At 41.8% G+C, this 18,928-nt stretch overlaps 1 protein-coding gene across 3 annotated transcripts in view; it reads right to left on the minus strand.

The window, feature by feature from the left end:
• Positions 1-18,928, minus strand: part of capn1 (calpain 1) — a 34,043-nt gene that overhangs the window by 9,735 nt on the left and 5,380 nt on the right. For all 3 annotated transcript variants that reach the window (XM_085450952.1, XM_085450950.1, XM_085450951.1), the window contains exons 2-6: positions 17,340-18,068; positions 12,570-12,639; positions 11,155-11,273; positions 2,375-2,508; positions 934-1,102 (exon numbers count right to left, since the gene is read on the minus strand). In XM_085450952.1, the coding sequence (XP_085307078.1) occupies positions 934-1,102; positions 2,375-2,508; positions 11,155-11,273; positions 12,570-12,639; positions 17,340-17,597 (750 nt within the window). In that variant the 5' untranslated portion in view covers positions 17,598-18,068. The remainder of the gene's footprint in view (positions 1-933; positions 1,103-2,374; positions 2,509-11,154; positions 11,274-12,569; positions 12,640-17,339; positions 18,069-18,928) is intronic.

Genomic DNA, 18,928 nt, shown 5'->3' on the forward strand with positions numbered 1-18,928 from the left:
CAGGAGATGTACGCGCGTACTTTTGCAGGTCGGTGAAATCAAACGATATAATTAGCAGTCACTCTCACAGCATGGCACATTCATTAAAAGCAAAAATCTCAAAGAATAAATCTACAGGGTAAATATAGAAGATTTTTCCTGTGTCATTTAAACCTAAGCACAGAAGCACAAACAGACTCTGTTTATTCGTTCCTGTTCGTGTCAATCATTTACAATTTCATCATCTCTGGAAGAGAAAACGCATTTCCTTTTTAATTTTGCTCTTTGGACCCAAGTGAAACAGGGAGGCCTAAACAGGGAGGCCTGAACTGATTACAGAAGTTCAGTCCTCCCTGTCTGCAAACACAAGCTTTGCTAAAGTGTCCTTGACAGTTGCACTGACTTCCTGCCAGCTCCAGACCTTTCCCTGTCCTCACTGCGCCCTCCTGGTTTTCCATACACGGGCTTTGTTTACAGGACCCTCCTGAGCCCCAGTGGTGATACTGAGGAGAAGACTTTTCTGACTTTTAGCTGCTGGTCTCTGAACTGTAAGAGATATAGCAAAATCTCTCATATTATAAAATGAATTGTACACTGGAGGAAACTGGAATGTGTGACAGTAAATTTATGTAAGGATTGTTGTTAAAGTAAAAAAAAAAAAAAAAGCATTTTCTTACTATGAACCTTGGACTTGGAATAATTTACATGAATATAATATAAAAACATGCCTTCATCTACCAGTGAATTTAAAAGGATACTAAGGAACGCAGTGAAGGAGACTTGTGGATGTTTCTTTTCATAAGCAACTTTATGTTTTATTGTTTAGCGTCATCATTTATACTTTGTATTATGTTGTGCATTTTGTATTTGGTGTTGAAAAGAGTAAAAGAGTTTGATCCCAGTGGGAGTTCCTGGTAAAATAAAAGTAACAATAATGAATGTTGCAGTACTGACGTCAATCGAGCAGCCGAGAAGTGATCCTCTTTCAACAGCTCTGCGGATGATGCTGAAGAGGTCCGAGGGGGCTTTGTTCAGATCATACATCTCCGTCACACCTCCAGTAAAGTCTTCAAAACCCTCACATGTGCTGCCGCCTGACAGAGCCTCATAACAGCCATTCAACCTGCGTCACAGAGAAATAGAAATTAAATGGAGTCCCGCTACAAAATAAATAAATATACTGCATAGTTTAATATTAGAGTTGAGGATTAAACCCTAATATATGCAGAAACTTATTTCTATATTTTAAAGTGTCACTGCTTAACAATGTGCTAAAATACCATATATGGCTGCACAGGAACATGTGTAATCTTACTTTTACGTCACACTCATCCAGGAAGCTCTCTTAACTCAGAAGCCGTAAACTTATAGGAACAATGATGAGTTTCTCCTACACAGCCAGCCAAAATTTACAACCGGGGCCACAGCTGTCCACTCAAGCAGCTGTGTTTCTTCAGGCCCTCTTTAAGAGCTTCAAGTATTTCTCAATCATGCCGGCCACAAGTTTTTTGGCACCAGAAACACTCATTTCTGAAGTGCCGGGGACAATTAATGAAAACTGACCTCAATTGTGATCAGATTGTGTTTTGAACTAAAACCTGAGCAGACACAACTTCATGTCATGTGTGCATCACTGTAAGGTTAGCATAAACAAACAAACTAAAGGAAATACGAGGGAACATTTGTTCTTTCGAGAATGCATCAGAATTGACTGAGTGTAAACGCAGGCTGCAAACAGCAGAAAGGCTCAATGACAGTGTAAGAAAAATAGATAAAAGTGAAACCATAACATGTCCAAGTGCAGACAACATAGGTTAACACACAGAATTTGGATCAATCCATAATTTACAGGTGATTACAACTTATCATTCAGCTACTTGTAACACATTTTACAATCTTTTTGCATCTTTCTTACATGCTCACGCTGCAGTATTGTTAGGTCTGTGTTTTTAGACTGTTGTTAGGTGGTTGCTATGCAACATCATGACATCCTAACCATTTTTTGTGAATATAAATGACATGGTATTGTCATAAAATTTGTAAGATACAACGCTTGCTGCATCATAAGGGCCTCTTGGTAGGTGGTTGCTAGGTAACATGATGACGTAACAATATTTGACATGCTAAAGACACTTCAGGGCCATAAGTTGCACCTTTATGCCAAGTTTGGTGTCTTAACTCATGACTGAGTAGAATCAAGTCAGACAGAGATCTGACGCATTCAATAAAACATATCTAATCATTGGATGCACAGATTCTCTTATTTATTTGAAGCATAAGAAGAATATGAAAGAGGCTGCTTTCCCTACAGGGACAAAATAATACATATTAAAGATCGGCGTTTGCTAAAGTTAAAGTTTTTTTCCTCAGGTGCCGTCCCCTGTACCACTCTTACTTGGCGTAGGCCTTTTCCATCAGAGCGCTCCAAAACTCAGTTCTATCTTTTGAGTGGACAAACAGAAGCTTCCCATCTCTCGCCGGCAGCCGATCGTCAATCACGACGTCCACCCACTCGCCAAACTGCCAGAACTGTGGAGAACAGAGCAGAGAACAGCGATACAGAGATGGTTTAACGTTCTGCTGAAGTTCTGGAGAACCTGGGCCCATTTTAAAACATTCAAGACCATAATTTCAAACTCTTTATCACCTTTATACGTGCATTTTTAATATGCTTGTATGAGAATTGGTTAGAGACATAAATTAGCATTGGTGTACTACTTGTTGGCCTCTGAATCCCAATGGCTCTCTCAAATCCCAGATCGCGCTATTATAATCTCCTTTGTGAAGTCTAACTAATACTAATTAATCTCTAATTACTCAGTTTCACTGAAATAGGATTTAGGATAGGATTACCAAAAAAGACAAACCTGACCAATCAGATGTGTCTTTCCAATTTATCACTACCAACACAGGAAGAAAATTGTCTCCAGCTATCTGGGTGATACGACAGCCTTCTTTGGTAACTCAACTGGATCATTTTAATCCTTCATTCATTTCTTTTACACTGAACAGCATCACCAGGAGTATTCACTTGTTCACATGCATATGAACTCTAGTTACATCCCATTTGTAACCCACAGGGTTTGATGTCGGCCCGCCGTTTACGGCTATAACAGCTTTGATTCTTTTAGGAAGGCTTTCCCCGAGCTTAAGTTTATGGGAGTTTTCATTCTTACAGAAGTGCATTGGTGAAGTCAGACACTGATGTTGGATGAGAAAGCCTGGCTCACAGTCTCTGTTCTAATTTATGCCAGAGGTGCTCTGTCGGGTTTGTCATTTGTCATTCTGTCATCCGTGTCTTCGTGGACATTGGTTTGTGCACTGGTGCTCAGTCATGCTGGAAAAAGAAGGGCTCAGCTCCAAACTGTTCACTCAAAGTTTTGGGTCATGAAATATCTCGAAACGTCTTGTTATGCTGAAGCACTGAGAGTACAACGCAGAGTATTCCATTCACTGGAACTAAAGGGCTGAGCCCTCTTGCAAAACAACCCCACACCATAATCCCCGCTACAACAAACTTTCTACAAAGCAGTCAGACAAGCTGTTCTCCCAGACTCATCCATCAGATTGCCACTCTCTTCTTTCTTTCATTCTCCACAGAGAACACGTGTCCACTGCTCTACAGTCCACTGGTGGCGTGCTTTACACCACTGCATCCGAAGCGTTGCATTGTTCTCTGTGATGTAAGGCTTTGACGCAGCTGCTCAGCCATGTAAACCTACTCTATGAAGCTCTCTGTGCTCTCGTCTCAAGCTAATTTAAAGGCCACATGAAGTTTGGAGATCTGTAGCGACTGATCTGAAGAAAGTTGGTGACGTCTGCACACTTTGTGCCTCAGCACCCGCTGACCCCACTCTGATTTTACACAGTCAACCACTCCCAGTCTCCCAGTCACTTACACTTTGTTATAATCCTACTAACATTTCACTGTGGGATATTTAGTAGTGTCATGTCTGGACTTGTTGCACAGGTGGCATCCTGTCACGGTACCACTCTGGAATCCACTGAGCTCCTGAGAGCGAGTCATTCCTGTGCCAATGTTTGTAGAAGCAGTCTGCATGCTGAGGTGCTTGACTTTATACACCTGTGACCATTGAAGTGAGTTACGAGTGAGCGAATACTTTTGACAATGTAGTGTAGTTCCAGCACAAAGCATGAAACTCTTGAACTGCACAGATTTTACAGTTATTTCTAATTTCCAACCGTTCCCCTGTTTAATATCTTTGTAATACTAAGATTATAAAAGGCAACATTAACTGCAAGTCACACCACCACCCTAAATGTTCAGATGCTTTCCTAAACCAGTCCTGCAATCAGTTATTCACATTCACATGTTCTCTAACCAAATCAGGCAGCCTGACACAAATGAGGGCTGGGTGAATTTCTGTGAAATGCTTTTGGATCAGATTCAAAAAACGATTTCCCTGAATTGTTGTTCTGCTTTTCACACATAAGATGTGACTGTGTTGTCCAGCAGGGGGCAGAAGAGACCAAGACAAAACAATGAAAAGTTGTACAAAAAGAGTTGAGGGTAAAAATGATCTGGAGCAGGGATTCATCTAAGAAAGATTTTTAAAAAAGAGTGGATCAGTTATTTAATTTTAGTTATTTTATGTAATTTTGCTTTCAGTCATTTTCTTCAACTTATTCATGTCAGGGTTGGAGGGGCGGCTGGACCAGGGTACACTCTGTACAGGGCTAACACAGAGACAGACAGGTACTCACACTCTAACTCAGACCTGATATAATTATCAAATAACTTAACCCCACTAACTGCATGTCTTTGCATGCTTTCCATGTGTCTGTGTGGGCTCTTTCCAGGTGCTCCGGCTTCCTCCCACGGGCCAAACTCCACACTGAAAGACACTGGCTAAATGATCCGATTCAAACCCAGGACCTTCTTGCTGTGAGGCAACAGTGCTAACCGCATTTTATTTAATAGGGACAACTTAGTTCAGGAAAAAATAGGAACATTTTGTTATGGGTACTTTTTCCTAAACCAGTCCTGTAATTGTCTGTTTGCATGACAAATTAGCTGCGAGTCGGGATCTCTAACCAAAGCAGGCGGTCTGATGCAAATCAGGGCAGGGCAAATTTCTCTGAAATGTTTTTTTTACAGAAGATTTTAAAAAGTCACACTGGATTGTTGTTGTGTTTTCCAGGAACAGGATGGAAAAGCTGCACAAAAAGAGAGTGGAGGACAAAAATGATGTGGCGCAGGGGCCGAGTTATAAGCCAGACAGGTTTAAGAAGGGTAAAAACAAGGCAGAATTTCTGCTGTTGAGTCTGTTGTTCCATAGAAACATAACCAAAATACATGAAACCCTGGAGTCATTCACATTAGTTTCCAGCAGAGAGAGCTGAGAGCACTCAGAGCAAATTCAACACAGCTGATGGGAATAAACCAAAACGCCTCAGCATGTGACTTACTGTAAGTCCACCTGGACACAATTCATGTCTTGTGATGCAACAATAAAATCTGTTCGCATGAAAGAGCGATCAGATAAGACATACATAAAGGTCATCCATCTACTTGAGCGTGTAAAAACTGGGTGAAAACTTTTTTTGTGTTTGAAATTCTGAAAGCCACACCCATCTGTAACATCCACTCCTTTGACTGTGCTCAACGTTCTGCCATCAAGGGGTAACTTACATCCAGGAAGTGTAACTACATAGTTATTAACTGAGCCACAAACATTTTCTCAGCTTTGGGCTCCTACACACATTACGCTGCTAACTTTGACACTTTGGCTTTGGGGAAGAGATACCAGACACAAAAAATCCAGACTGAAAGAGCTTCTTCCTCAAGGGACTGATTAAGTACATTGGCAAATTCACAATATTGCGATATCTGCACTCGTGAATAACCAAAACAAGCCACTGATGTCTGCACGCTACTTGCTGCCATAACAAGACAATGTTAGTGTATATATAGTGTTTTGGTGTGTATTTAACAGGAATGGATGGATTCACAACACGGTCGGCTGAAGTCGACACAAAGCATACACACACACCAACCAACCACACATATACAGGAAATACAGGGCTGCCTCTGGTAAACGTACAGGCCTGCACACATTTCTTCATTCTGCTTATTAAACCTGACATTGTTGAGGCTTTTTCTCACAGCTCTGTGGGAGAAACACCTCGTCTAACCGGGGGAAGCTAACCATTCCCACATCTGTGTCATGACTTGCAGCGACTCTGCCTTCACATTTGAGAAGCGCTTAACAAACTGTCAAAAGGTCCATGTGTAAAAAGCGAGCTATAAAAAGAGTATCATAAAGGATTCTGCCCTGCTTTCCTTTGTGGATGCCGACTTGTTTATAATTCATTCCCCCTCTCCTTTTGTCTCCCTGACTTTCTTCTTCATGCAGACTCCTTGTTCTCTCCACTTCTTAAACCAGTTAGGATTCCCACAACCAGCACACACATGATATCTTCTTTTTTTTTCCCCCAGTGACTCACTCAGATCTGGATAAATTGTCCTGAGGCTTAAAGTCACACACAAAGAAAAGAAATCCTACAAAGACTCAGCAGCACACAAAAGCAAAGAAGCAGTAGGAACATGCTTATATGCTAGCGGCAACGCAAACACAATCAAAAGAGGCTCATAGTAAAAAAATAACACAAGAGGCAAAAAACAATAGTGAAGCCGTGTGTATTTAACAAGCTGTTTAGCCATAATTCACTCACTCATACAACACATTCATTCATTTATGTTCCCTCAGAGCAGACGGAAGCATTAGCTCCTCTCACTGTAGCAGAGAGCAGCATCTATACATGAAATTTACTGCACACTGCAGTCAACAAAACACAAACGAACACAGAGTCTCTGGAAGTAATCAGCTAAACGATTCTTCATTCTATTCTTGGCTGACCTCACTGTAACTGAATCAGCAAACCCAAAAAAATCCAGTGTAAATTAGCTTAGCTCTGTGTGTGCCTGTGCGACTGCATTTATTGATCCTTTGATATGAAATGAGTCAGAGGAGCAGCCGGGAGATGTCATCCTTTTTGCCAATGGCATTTCAGAGCAGTGGGCCTTTACTCACACAGTGATAAAATCCTGAGAGTCGATTGATAAAAGTTCTGCTATTTGTGCGCGCAAACACGGTGCTGCATCTTTAATGACTGAGCTGTCCAGCTGACAGGGATCCAGGATGGATACTTTCACTGCGAGTGTATTTGTTGTACTTCACAACTCCAAGCATGTAATATGTGACTCTGTCGTGTGAGAGTGTGTCCGCTCTGCTCTCTGTCACACTTCCTCATTCCCTCCCCCTTTCACTCTCTGCCTCTTTACCCTTCACTTGGCAGGCTCACAGTCTAGTTGGCAACGAGATCGTTGCCTGACAGAGCGCCCGCCAACACTAAAGTATATTAAGCACTTTATATCGCTAACTGAGCCAACTGCCAGAAACTTCAGGGTACAGTCATACTTAGCTATTGGGTTGTGTGTGAAGGTTAGTGCTAACTTTCACCTTTATAACAACTACAAAAATTGGTGAATTACTTTGGACCTCAACCCTTTAAAATAACTCTTAAAAGTTTTCATTAAATGTGCGGCAGGTTTGACTGTTGATGCTGACACAGCAGGCTCCGATCTGCACATTGCTCGAGAGTTATATTGGCCATATTGGATGGGACGTAAACAGCAGGCACAAGGATAAACTAATAATTTCCCCTAGTTTTCCACAATGGGTTGGTTAATTTCAAGAAGTTGCACATTGTTTTCAGGTGAAATTAGTTTCAAAGAAGGAGCTACAACAAAACCTTGTCATTGATTTGGTCACTGGCAGATTTCCATGGTTGCTTGTAGTTTGCATGGAGGACGCCAACATGTCAGCACTCACTCGCAAACTACTGGCTAAGTGGTAGTAAAACTTGAAAAAGTGTTACCTTAACAGGCAATAGCTAATGTTCACCTTCAAAATAAAAGTTTCGCCTGCCTCAGCAATCCAACCAACACATTTCAAAAGGCTCAACTTTTAAATTGAAGGCAAAAAGGACACGCTCCTAAAACCAAGGGGTTTTTGTCCTGTTTGTATTCAAATTCAGAGTTTCCAGAGCTCTGAGAACAGTTGACAAGTGCCTGCCGACAAGGGAATGTCGTCTATCCAAACTATGAGCACCCACAGCAATCTGCTAGCAACCAAATCAAGGGCGCTTTTGCCAAATGCTCTGGGAATACACGATTTTACCTACAAATCAGTTGCTGACTCAGGCCTTATTGCCTGGACCCTACAGAGCCATACATCCAAAATGACAAACAAGTCAACATCACATCGTTAGCAGCCGTATAACTGCAAAACCTCAACACATTTATTTCACATTTAGAGCAGGACACACTGTAGAGTTTTTCATTCTGCTTTGTCAGAACAACCAAACATCAGCTTGACAGGCTTCAATAGCACTGCTATACTTAATGAAATGCTAATACATGCCACTGAAGTGGGCTATATTAGCATTAAATCAAAGTGCAGTTGGGGCAAAACATTACAAATGAATTGATGTGATGACGAACTGCTGTCACTGGAGACTGCTTTATTATTGAAAACCATGCAGATAATAACACCATAATAACTAGCAGCATCTCTGTAAGTGCCAGTAAGCAAAAAAAAGAGGTGAAAAATCCACTCTAAAAGAATAAAGCGTGGATTTGCACACTCTAATCACATCTTCCCTCACTTCGGCTGTAAACGTACCACATTCAAATTGAAAGTGCAAAAATCATAAACCACTGCTTTAATACGACTCCCTATCTAGCGTTGGGCTGCATGTGCGTGTTGCTCACCTGCTCACTGGCCGCAACATAAAAGGTAGCATTGTCAGGCCAACACCTGTGTCCCCGCCACAGCGCGCGCAGCAGCTACGTTGCTTGTGAGTGTTTGTTGTGTGCAAAGTTCAGCTGATAAGCCCCAGTCGGCTGCAAGAGGCTCACACCAAAGAAAACATTTGTATTTATGTTGCAAAGCAGAACTTGTTACACTGAGCTACGATGTGCACTCAACACATTTGACGGGGGATTGTCAACTTTACTTTTGTCTTGAAAGATTAGATTGTGCTTAAACTTGCAGTTTCTGATAAGCTGGCTTTTTGCCAGTTTGGAGAGCACGCTCAGATCTCCACTGGCAGGGTGAGGGGGTGTGAGGTCAGTTACCTTGGGCGACTCAAGTGTGGACTGACAAACAAAAAGACAGGCTTATAGCAGCAACGCCGCCTTTTAACCTTCTATCTCTTCTCAGAAAATTAAGCTTTTGGATACTGTTGAAAGAAGAAGAACCTGAACGTCGGGCCTACAGCTGAATAGTCGTTAGGCATTTTTCAGAGAATCTTGTGCTGCTCAAGTTTTCTTGGCAAATACTGTGAAACTGACAACGCCCTGATACTCTTCCTACTGCGACTCCATTTCAAAACCAGAACACACCTTATGGCTGTAAGCAAGCTGCAGGTAATATCCCTGTCTGTCAGACGCAGACAAAGAATTAAATACAAGGAAACAGTAAGCCATATGACGTTAAAAAACAAGGACTGGGTTTACAGCGGACTTCCTCTAATCCACGTAAAGGCTCATATAGATACATATACTCACTTAACCTTCTAAGACCTGGCGTCCACATATGTGCACAACACATTTTAGGTTGTCTAGACCAAAACACAAAATTTTGCTCTACAAGGGCCTGAAATCCACTTACGATGTTATACTGCCCCTGTTCTATTGAAATATAAAGCGAATGTCGTCATATATGGATCTCATTTTTCTCAGAAGCAAAACTCAGGTTAAAAAAATCCCCCCCCCCCAAAAAAAAAAAAAAAAAAAAAAAAAAAAAATTCAGGTAATTCTTGTTTTTTCCATTCACTGGGTCCCAATCATCCCACATAGCAAGGAGAAATTAAAAATGTATGACATGAAAGAGTTCGGGTCTTAGGATGTTAAATATTTTAATAAACTGGATTTAGGTTCTATAATGTCTCAACTTGACAAGGCCGAGGGCTTTAACTTCTCATTAGTGATCATGATTGAGTACAACTGGTAGTTGTAGGACTGGTTTGACAGCAGTCATTGGATTAACCGATACTCAGAACAACAAACAAGTGGACACAGGTAAAAATTATCCTGTCTGCAAGAGAACCCAAAGTATCATCCAAGTGATCGGTTAACCATAAGCAGTTCCCCACATGGACAAGCCAAATGCCTCCTGGTGAAAAGTTTTATGGTAAGACAAAACAAACATTCAACTATTTGGCCACAATGACGAGATGCGTTTGGACGAGTAAAGGTGAGGCTTTCACACCTAAGAACTCTGCACCGACTGGCAAGCACGGTGGCGGTAACATCATGTTCTGGGGCCGTTATGCTGCCAGCGGTACTGGTACATTTCACATGGGTGGAATAATAAATTCTTTAACTTAACCTCAAAGCAACTACTAAATGGTTGAAACTTGGACTCAGCTGGGTATTCCAACAGGACAATGATCCCAAACACATCATAACTGGTTTTGGAATGGACAGAGCAGACTAACATTAAGCTTTTTTTTAATGTCCTTCCTAAAGCTCTGATCTCAAGCTCTGAATCGATCTGCTATGGGGCTTTTAACCGAATATTAGTGAGGGTCTACAATGTATATATACTTGCCAGATCTTGTGTGGATTAGATTCTAACATGTGCACCAGCTCGTGCCCAGAAATGCCCACAAAAATCGTAAAAAAAAAAAAAAAAAAGTTGCACAGCAAGAAGTGTTGCATTATGTCCTGTTTCTACAACAAAATAACACAACAGGAAGCAGTGAGATGCAGCGAATTCAAAAGTCCAATCTCTGGTGTTTCACAGCTTCCCCATATCTTCAGATAAATATCAGTTTTCCACCTCAGTTTGAAAGTCGTCATTGAGGAATTGAGGGGGGGAAAAAAAACAGCATTGCTCAGCAGCTCATCTGTGTTATATAAGCAGCCGACATCACAACCTGCGTATAAATTGTCATGTTCGGAATCACTTGCACTTAGTTTGAGAGCCCATACCCATATTCAGGCCTCAGTAACCTGCTTTTGGCCTGATAACCGCTTGCAGCTGGTCACGTGTAACAGCTGTCTGCAGTGTTTTTCAGGCGCTATCCTTTGATATGTTTGGAAAAAACAAAAGGAAAGGATATGAAGCTGTCAGTAGTCATTACCTGGAAGTGAAAGATGCCAGCATATCCCTGCTGGAAACCCTGTCCGTGAGGAACCACTCTGTGGAGGAGATGGTCATTTAGGGTCAGCGATGCGATGGCTGCCAGCAACCAGCAGTTCCCTGAAGAAACGCAAAGACAGTTTTACTACCATTATAAATCAACTGAGAGCTGTCATGATAAGCACGAGTCTGTGTTTACATTAGCAAATAATTTCAACTTTTAGCCACACACAAAACTGGAATTCACCCACAAAGAGTAAAGGTTTGCACAGGCTTTGCATTCTGGGAAATGGGAGAGGCGAGCACAGAATCTCAGACTCGCCATGACTCACTCATGTTGTTAGTAGGACTTCCATAGTGGGTTCAAGCCACAGTTGCCACTTCCATTATTATACTGTGTTGCCAAAGAGCATTGGCTAGAAGATGGGAAGCCAATGACTGGCATAGTTCATTTAGCAGTTTGACTGTCATCATATTCTCTGTTACAAGACCTACAATTATCCTTTCACCGTCAAAACCGTGTTGCGTTCGGTGTTGTGTTATCTTGTCTTTTATGGGAGGAGTTGTGACTGACATGTTATTGAAACTTTAGGTTTTATTTTGGCTGTGTTACTGACACACAACAGTGCTACACTTCTCTGCTGAAAGTTATACTCAAGATAAAAATAAAGTCATTGAGTTTTATATTTTCATACAAGTAACACGCAGGAGTTCCTAAACTTTTTTGTGTCCATAGACAGTAGGAAATACAGATGTAGGTGGAGCCTCCATTCTACATGGTTTTTGCATGCAGCTGCAAAAAGACCTCTATGGGGGGGGAAAAAGGTTTTCTGATTTGAAGTCTGTAAAGCCTTTAAAAAGTGATTTCTTAGTCTTGTTTACACGAACACTGATCCTTTTCCACAGAGTAATGTATTATGTTTTCTGGTTCAGGATTTTGGAGGTTTTTGCGATACTTTTGGCAGTGCCTAAGATATCTACTGAAAGAAATGGAAGATGCCTTTGCTTACAGATATGACAAGGCATAAATTATAAATGTTATATAAAATAAAAAATATATATTTTTTAAAAACTAAAACTTTTCTTTTCCCCGAAAGAACTACCACAAGACCATATCTGGATTATCCCACTCTCTATATCAGATTTTTGCTGTGAAAGGTTCTGTGTCTCGCTGAAGTTCATGCTGTATGCGGAGTAGAGGGAAGCTTCACTTATTCATGACTTGCATCCAGCATCTCCCTAGATTTAGCACAGCAACTAACATCTATGCACTCAGTTACCTGTTTGTTTGTTCTTTTGGCAGTGTTCTCTTTTGCTTTCTGCCAGATTAAATCTCAGTTCTACCCCTCGGGTCTAATAGATGAATCATGCAGTAGTAACACTGAAACAGTTGGGAACACTCCCAATGGGACTTACCCAAAGCACCCTGACAGATGTCAGTGCGAGTAGCTCCATCTACGATGAACTCGGGCCGTTTGCAGAGCTCCTGTCGGTGCACACACACACACACACACACATAAACACACAAATTAGCACTTCTTTGCCTTCAGACATACATTTTGCAAACATGTCGTCTTCCTCCCTTTCTTTTCTCATTTTCATCTCATTGAACCTGCTCTGGAAACCCAAACAATGATAGCAAGAATACCAATGGTACCCATTCCCTGATAGAAGAAACATTAAAAATTAATCATTAGAGATTTATGCAAGTAATCTGTCATTTAACACTGCATCTTTATCAGTCTTATCTCCAACTGATGATTAGTGTCAGACATGAACTGAAGCAACAATAACAGAGCTAATGAAGCAAGTCTACAAAGCTGCCCACTTTGATTCTATAATCTAAAGTTAAGTGTCTTTTTCAAGCTCCGTGGCTACCAGGAGCTTGAAACCCCTGACAGGAGTGCTTACAGTCAGGAGTTAAAGTGGGATTTGGCAGCTGCAGGAAACCTAAACTCATGTGTAGCAGGGCAGCAATTCAGAATTGAGTGCTATGTCTCTGCGTATAATGTCTCTTGTGCAACCCACATCCTGCTCTGCAACAGTCCAACATAGTCAACGAACACAGCAAACTTCCCAGTTTATTTATGTACTTACTGTCTGTTACAAACTTTACTACACAGCAGATACATGCATTTATTTCTTCCCTGGGAAACACAGTCATTGTACTCTTAGCTGGCAGACAATCCAATGCCGCTCTCTCGTATCCGTCATGTGCGAATCGAGCTGGGCAATTGTCTGGTCTATCTTGTCAGATTGCTACTTTTAAACTGAAGCTTGGGACAATTAACCAGATCTTGCACGCACAAAACAAAACTTCTACTTTTCAACACGTGGGCTCCAAATAGTTTTTAAAACATGTAGTCTTTCAGTCAAGGTTTAGAAACAACTCTGGATTAGTGCAGGAGGAACACGCAACATTTCTGTCTGTGTGCTTGTTTCTTTGTCTGCCAACTCTTCAAACACTATCAGGAATTGAGCAACCAAACCTGGCACACGGGTACAGCTCAGGCTCCTGAAGATTCTTATCTCTATCACATATTATGAAATTATCACATAGCCTGGAAACCACTTAGCACAGGGCTGAATGAAGCGCCTTGAGGCAACTTTTGTTGTGATTCAATAAAATTGAATTTAATTGAATTAAAAATGACCTGTTTGTTTTTTTTAAATGCATCTACAACACAAGCAGCATTTCATTTAAATTTAGGGTTAACATCATAAACAGGCCAGACAATACTGTAGCACAGACATCTGCTAGTATAATAAATACAAAATGCTCTATTCTACAGATGATCTGCTTGTTTATACCTTATTAAAATTCATGTATTCTTAGATCGACAGATGGAGTAAACTGTTTTAAGTTGCTTCCTGGGAGCAGCGGGTATCAAGGTGGCAGTTCATACACACAAAAGCTATTTTAGCTAATTATAGCTAGTAGACACAGTTAAAACAGCTTCTAATAAAGTAACTGATCAAGTAGAGTCTTTTTTTATTAGTTTAATACCAAATAATAAATTGAGTAAGAAGTTGTAAGAAGGTAGTTTTCTTTGGGATTAATGGAGCTAGCTTCAAGCACAATACTCTTAGTCATTGTAGCGAGCTAGGCAAGCAAATCCTAAAGTTGTCAAAGCTCTTTTCTGAAAAATCTCCCAGTCTAGTGTTTTTTGTTCACATTTGATTTGCACAACTTCCTGCTTCCTAAACCTTTTTGTACTCAGTGTGGTGAGCGTGAGAAACCCCATGAAGCTATAAAAACAAATATTTTGTGTCATGCTAAGCAAACATGCCAACTATTCAACACATGGCCTAACTCACTGAGGCATCCTGGGCATTTTTAAACACTCACACAAAGCCTTTTTTTTTTTTGGCGGGGGGGGCATCATGACCCTCTTAGTGTAAATATTACAGATCCTGTGGTGCAGGTGATGCATGCATTATGAAGTGCTATTTCTGGAAGGCTGAGACCTCAGAAAAGCATTAGATGCAACAAAGAAACAAAAAACATACACTCATGATAACGTGACGATCTGCATACTCAAAAGAAAGCCGAAATTATCACAAGGCAAAGCTTTTAAGACCACAGCTCGCTCTGTTACTGCAGAACTGACAACAGCAACTTGCCACAGTGTCTGCAAATAGAATAAAAAAGGAGAGCACACCGTGTTCAAGGCATGCTCACAAATACAATTCCACTTTCTTCTCTGGTGCTGCTTCTAGCTGCACAGACCACACTGGTGTATTTATAACAGAGTAAAAGGTGATGAGAGAAGAAAAGACGTGACATGGTAGACGATGTGATATAAGAGGCCCCTCATAAGACCTCAAGTCTGTGAGGAAAGCTTGCTTAAGTGTACCAGGTAATAAAAGACCTTAGAGGTGAGCTGTTATAGGTGGTGGTTGGAACTTCAGGGTTTGAGATGACCATATCTGGAATATGCCCTCTCTTTGACATCATGCAGAGTCCAGAGAAAATAATAATAATAACGAAATGTCTGAAACAAATCATTTACAGCAGTCTGAAGTCTGAGCTTTTGGCTCATATTCTGATATACAATGACTTTATTATTTTAAACTTTGCCCATAATAAACAGTCTTATCCGCCTATAACCCAGCAACTATATGACAGAAAGTAAATAAAATAAATAAGGTCCTTCTCTGCCCTGTTGGACGTGACCCACCACGTCCAGCAGGGCAGAGGAGGATTTGGACTTGAAGCAGTAACACCTCGGTGGCAACAGGCATCTGTAACCGAACATCGGAAAATGGTAGTGGAGGAGGTGCGTCGACAGGAGGAAACAGTAAGACATGCTAGAGCGGTAGCGCTGACCAAGCAGGATCGCTGGATGAACTGGGAGAGGAAACGCACATGGAGTGAAATCTGGGGAATGGAGTCTAATAGACTAAGTTTCATCATCTGAGCGACATACGATGTGCTACCTTCCCCAATAAATCTGGAGCTGTGGTTTGGAAAGGACCCATCTTGCCCCCTGTGTACAGTCCCAGCCACACTCAAGCACATCTTGGTTGGTTGTAGGACTAGCCTTACTCAGGGCAGATAGACATGGAGACACAACCAGGTCCTCGGGTGTCTAGCCGAGAAAGTTGAGTGCAAAAGAAAATCCATCAACGCTCAACCTTTCACGAACCAAGAGGAGCGTCAGTTTTCATAAGCATTTGTCCGGGAGGGAGACAAGCCGAGGACGAGCCCCCCAACCCCGGACCTGGGACCGCTGGAGGTTGCCAGGGATTGGCAGATGCACATGGACTTGGATCAGAGGCTAATTTTTCCCGCAGAGATCATAACAACTACTCTGCGACCAGACCTCGTCCTTTGGTCTAACTCTCCAAAACGTGCTTACATCATTGAGCCGACGGTACCATGGGAGGACGCAATTGAGGAAGGATTCGAGCGTAAGAAGCTGCGGTGTGCCAACTTGGCAGCTGAGGCAGAGGACAGAGGCTGGAAGATCAAGGTGCGCCCGGTGGAAGTGGGGTGCAGAGGCTTTGTTGCCAGAACAACAGCGAATTGCTTAGATTGGGACTGCTGTCAAATGTTAGTGCTTGCCAGCTCTGCTTAAACACACCCACTGCAGGTGGTCATGGGACATGGTTTTTTTAGGCACTGGTGCACTAAATGTGTGCACACTAACACGAGTTTTAGACTACAGGGCATGCAACAGCAGATAGCTCTTGTCAGATGGGTGCACATATTTAAAATACTATGGCTCAGGCTATGGTGCTGCAGTCATGTGCAGGACATCAAGATGTCCACTTGCTTGCTGTGAATTCTCCAGACAATTACCTACTCTACTGTTAGTGGCTCGTTCAGACATTACACATTGTTTACAAAGGAGCTGCTACTTTAAAAACCACCAAATATCTGAGTGAGGCATTTGTAGGCATGAGTCAGACATTTGCATTGTGATGCAGTGCAGCCAGATAAGACCTAATACAATTCAGGGGTGTGGTCTGCTACACTGTAGAAAAACAGCGCCACTAGGTTGCCAAAAGCATTAATTCGTCTGTCTTCACACCTATATGAATTCAAGTGACATCTTATTCTTAATACATATGGTTTAATATGTTGATGGTCCACTTTTTGCAGGTATAACATCTTCAGATCTTCCTAAAGGTGTTTTTTTTTTCAGGTTGAGGTGCAGGCCAGTCTAGTTCTTCCACACCACACTCACTCATCCATGTCTTTATGGACATTGCTTTGTGCACTGGTGTGCAGTGATGTTGGAACAGGAAGTGGCCATCACCAACACTTCTTGCTATGTTAAAGCATTAAGCACACTGGCAGAGTTACTGTCATTCCCAAACGCTTGCTCTTTGTTATGATACCACGAACAATTGACTGTGGAATATTTAGTAGTGAGGAAATTTCATGTCTGGACTTGTTGCACAGGTGGAATCCTATCACAGTTCCTATGTCCAAGGAAGTGATTGGAAAACCTCCATTTAATTATTTAATGGGGTAGTGAATACTTTTAGCAACACAGTGTATTATAACTGTCTGACATTAAAATGATATTAACCTTCTAAAAAACACAGTAAATAAATCTGGAAACACCGTCTATAACTTTAAACATCTACAATAAATGATGTGAAAGGCTTCTATATTCCCCTTACCCACGCTTGGGCAAAAGACACAAAAACACGGCCACCGCCGCAATTTCTCACCGTGGGCCTCATCCAGCGCACGCCGCTGGTCTTTGCCGATCTGGGGCCGAGTTCGTTGAATCCCAAAGATGACGCTACAGCAGGAAACAGGCTGTCCTCAAACAATCTCCCGCTTTGAAGGCACTGGGCTTTCAGAGAATCATAGTCCTGACCCAAGAACTTCACCGCATTGTGGTTCTGCCCCAGGCCCTCATCACGATCCCACTGGCTCCTCAGTTTGCAGGCTATGCCTGTGGCATAAATGGGCTGCTCTGCCATCTTGAGCTTGTGGAGTTAACGGAGAACAGTAGGACTGACAGCTGCTATCAATTTGATTCTCTTTGGAACCACAATAAGAAGTAAAGATGTGTCAATTATTAAAGACGCAACAGCAGCCTATTGAGCTTTTATAATCTAAAGCACTGTGCTGATGTAAACCTGATACACAGTGGTAATGGCTTCAAGGCTCAATCTTCAGTTAGAATAAAACATCAGTAGCTATGAAGATGCTATTAAACACTGATGAGGCTAGTCTGCTGCTTGGCTGTGGTGTATGTGGTTGCACTCTAGCTGGATGCTTTGATTGCAGTCACAAACGGAGAAGCTCAAAAATCCAAAGCTTGTCACAGTAGAGACGTCTTCCTCATTACAAAAGATCCAGATAACACCAGTCCCCGTCTGTTGTTCTTTTTTTGCCACGTTCACGCAGTGCAGGATCACACCCTGTCCTTATCACGGCAGCGGACAACCCTGCACAAAAACAAAGAAAGTGAGAAATTGAGCACAAAAGTGAAAAGGTTATCCAGTGAGATCCAAGATACAAGTTTGTACATACCAATACTATCTACGCGTACATCACAGAACAAAAGCTGAGGCTGTGCACACCCTCCATGTGCACAGACACTTGGAGTTTAAAAGACAAACGAGGCGTCCTTGTTTCTTTGCAGTCATCCATATATGTGCATTCTTAGAAAAGCCCGGCAAAGTTGGCACATCTGTGATACTTTTACTGTGGTGCACTGAATGTGTGCACAGTGTAAGTGAGAACTAAATTTAAAGTCAATGTTTAATCAGAAAAGCACATTAATAACAAAGCAGGGGTGTGTGTATTTTGATGCACAATAAAGGTTGCAGGAGGCAAAGAACAAGCACAAGCTCTCTGTGAGACGCTTTAATTAAGCAGAGGCTGAGATGAAGAAGCATTTCTATCATTAGTGCCGGCGCAGACAGAACTGGAGCTTTGGACAGAGTTAGTCTCACTTTGTTGCTTTGAGTCTGCGTCTTTTCCAATAAACACAGAGTGGAAGGCGTTTATTTTTATCTTCTTTCAACTCTCTCAGCCTTTTTTTTTTTTCACTCCCTCACCTCAGATATGCACATAAAGATACGCACTTCCTGTTTTCAGTCCACAGGTGTCCGTCACAGCAGAAACAGAAAAGAGAGTGGCTTTCACTGGCTTGTGTAGCAGTGGAGCCATGTAAGAGTTTCCTCCTCCTGCTAACAGAGAACCACACCCACAAAGATGGCCCATTTGACTGAGTGAAGAATGCTGCTGCTAAGAGAGCCAAAAACTGAGCATGCAGCTGTGATAGCAGGTTTCCCAGCTTGTT

Source organism: Copadichromis virginalis, linkage group LG3 (genome assembly GCF_057382275.1).
Source record: "Copadichromis virginalis isolate Kocher_CV1m ecotype Utaka linkage group LG3, C_Virginalis_male_GT1.1, whole genome shotgun sequence".
Classification (NCBI taxonomy): domain Eukaryota; kingdom Metazoa; phylum Chordata; class Actinopteri; order Cichliformes; family Cichlidae; genus Copadichromis; species Copadichromis virginalis.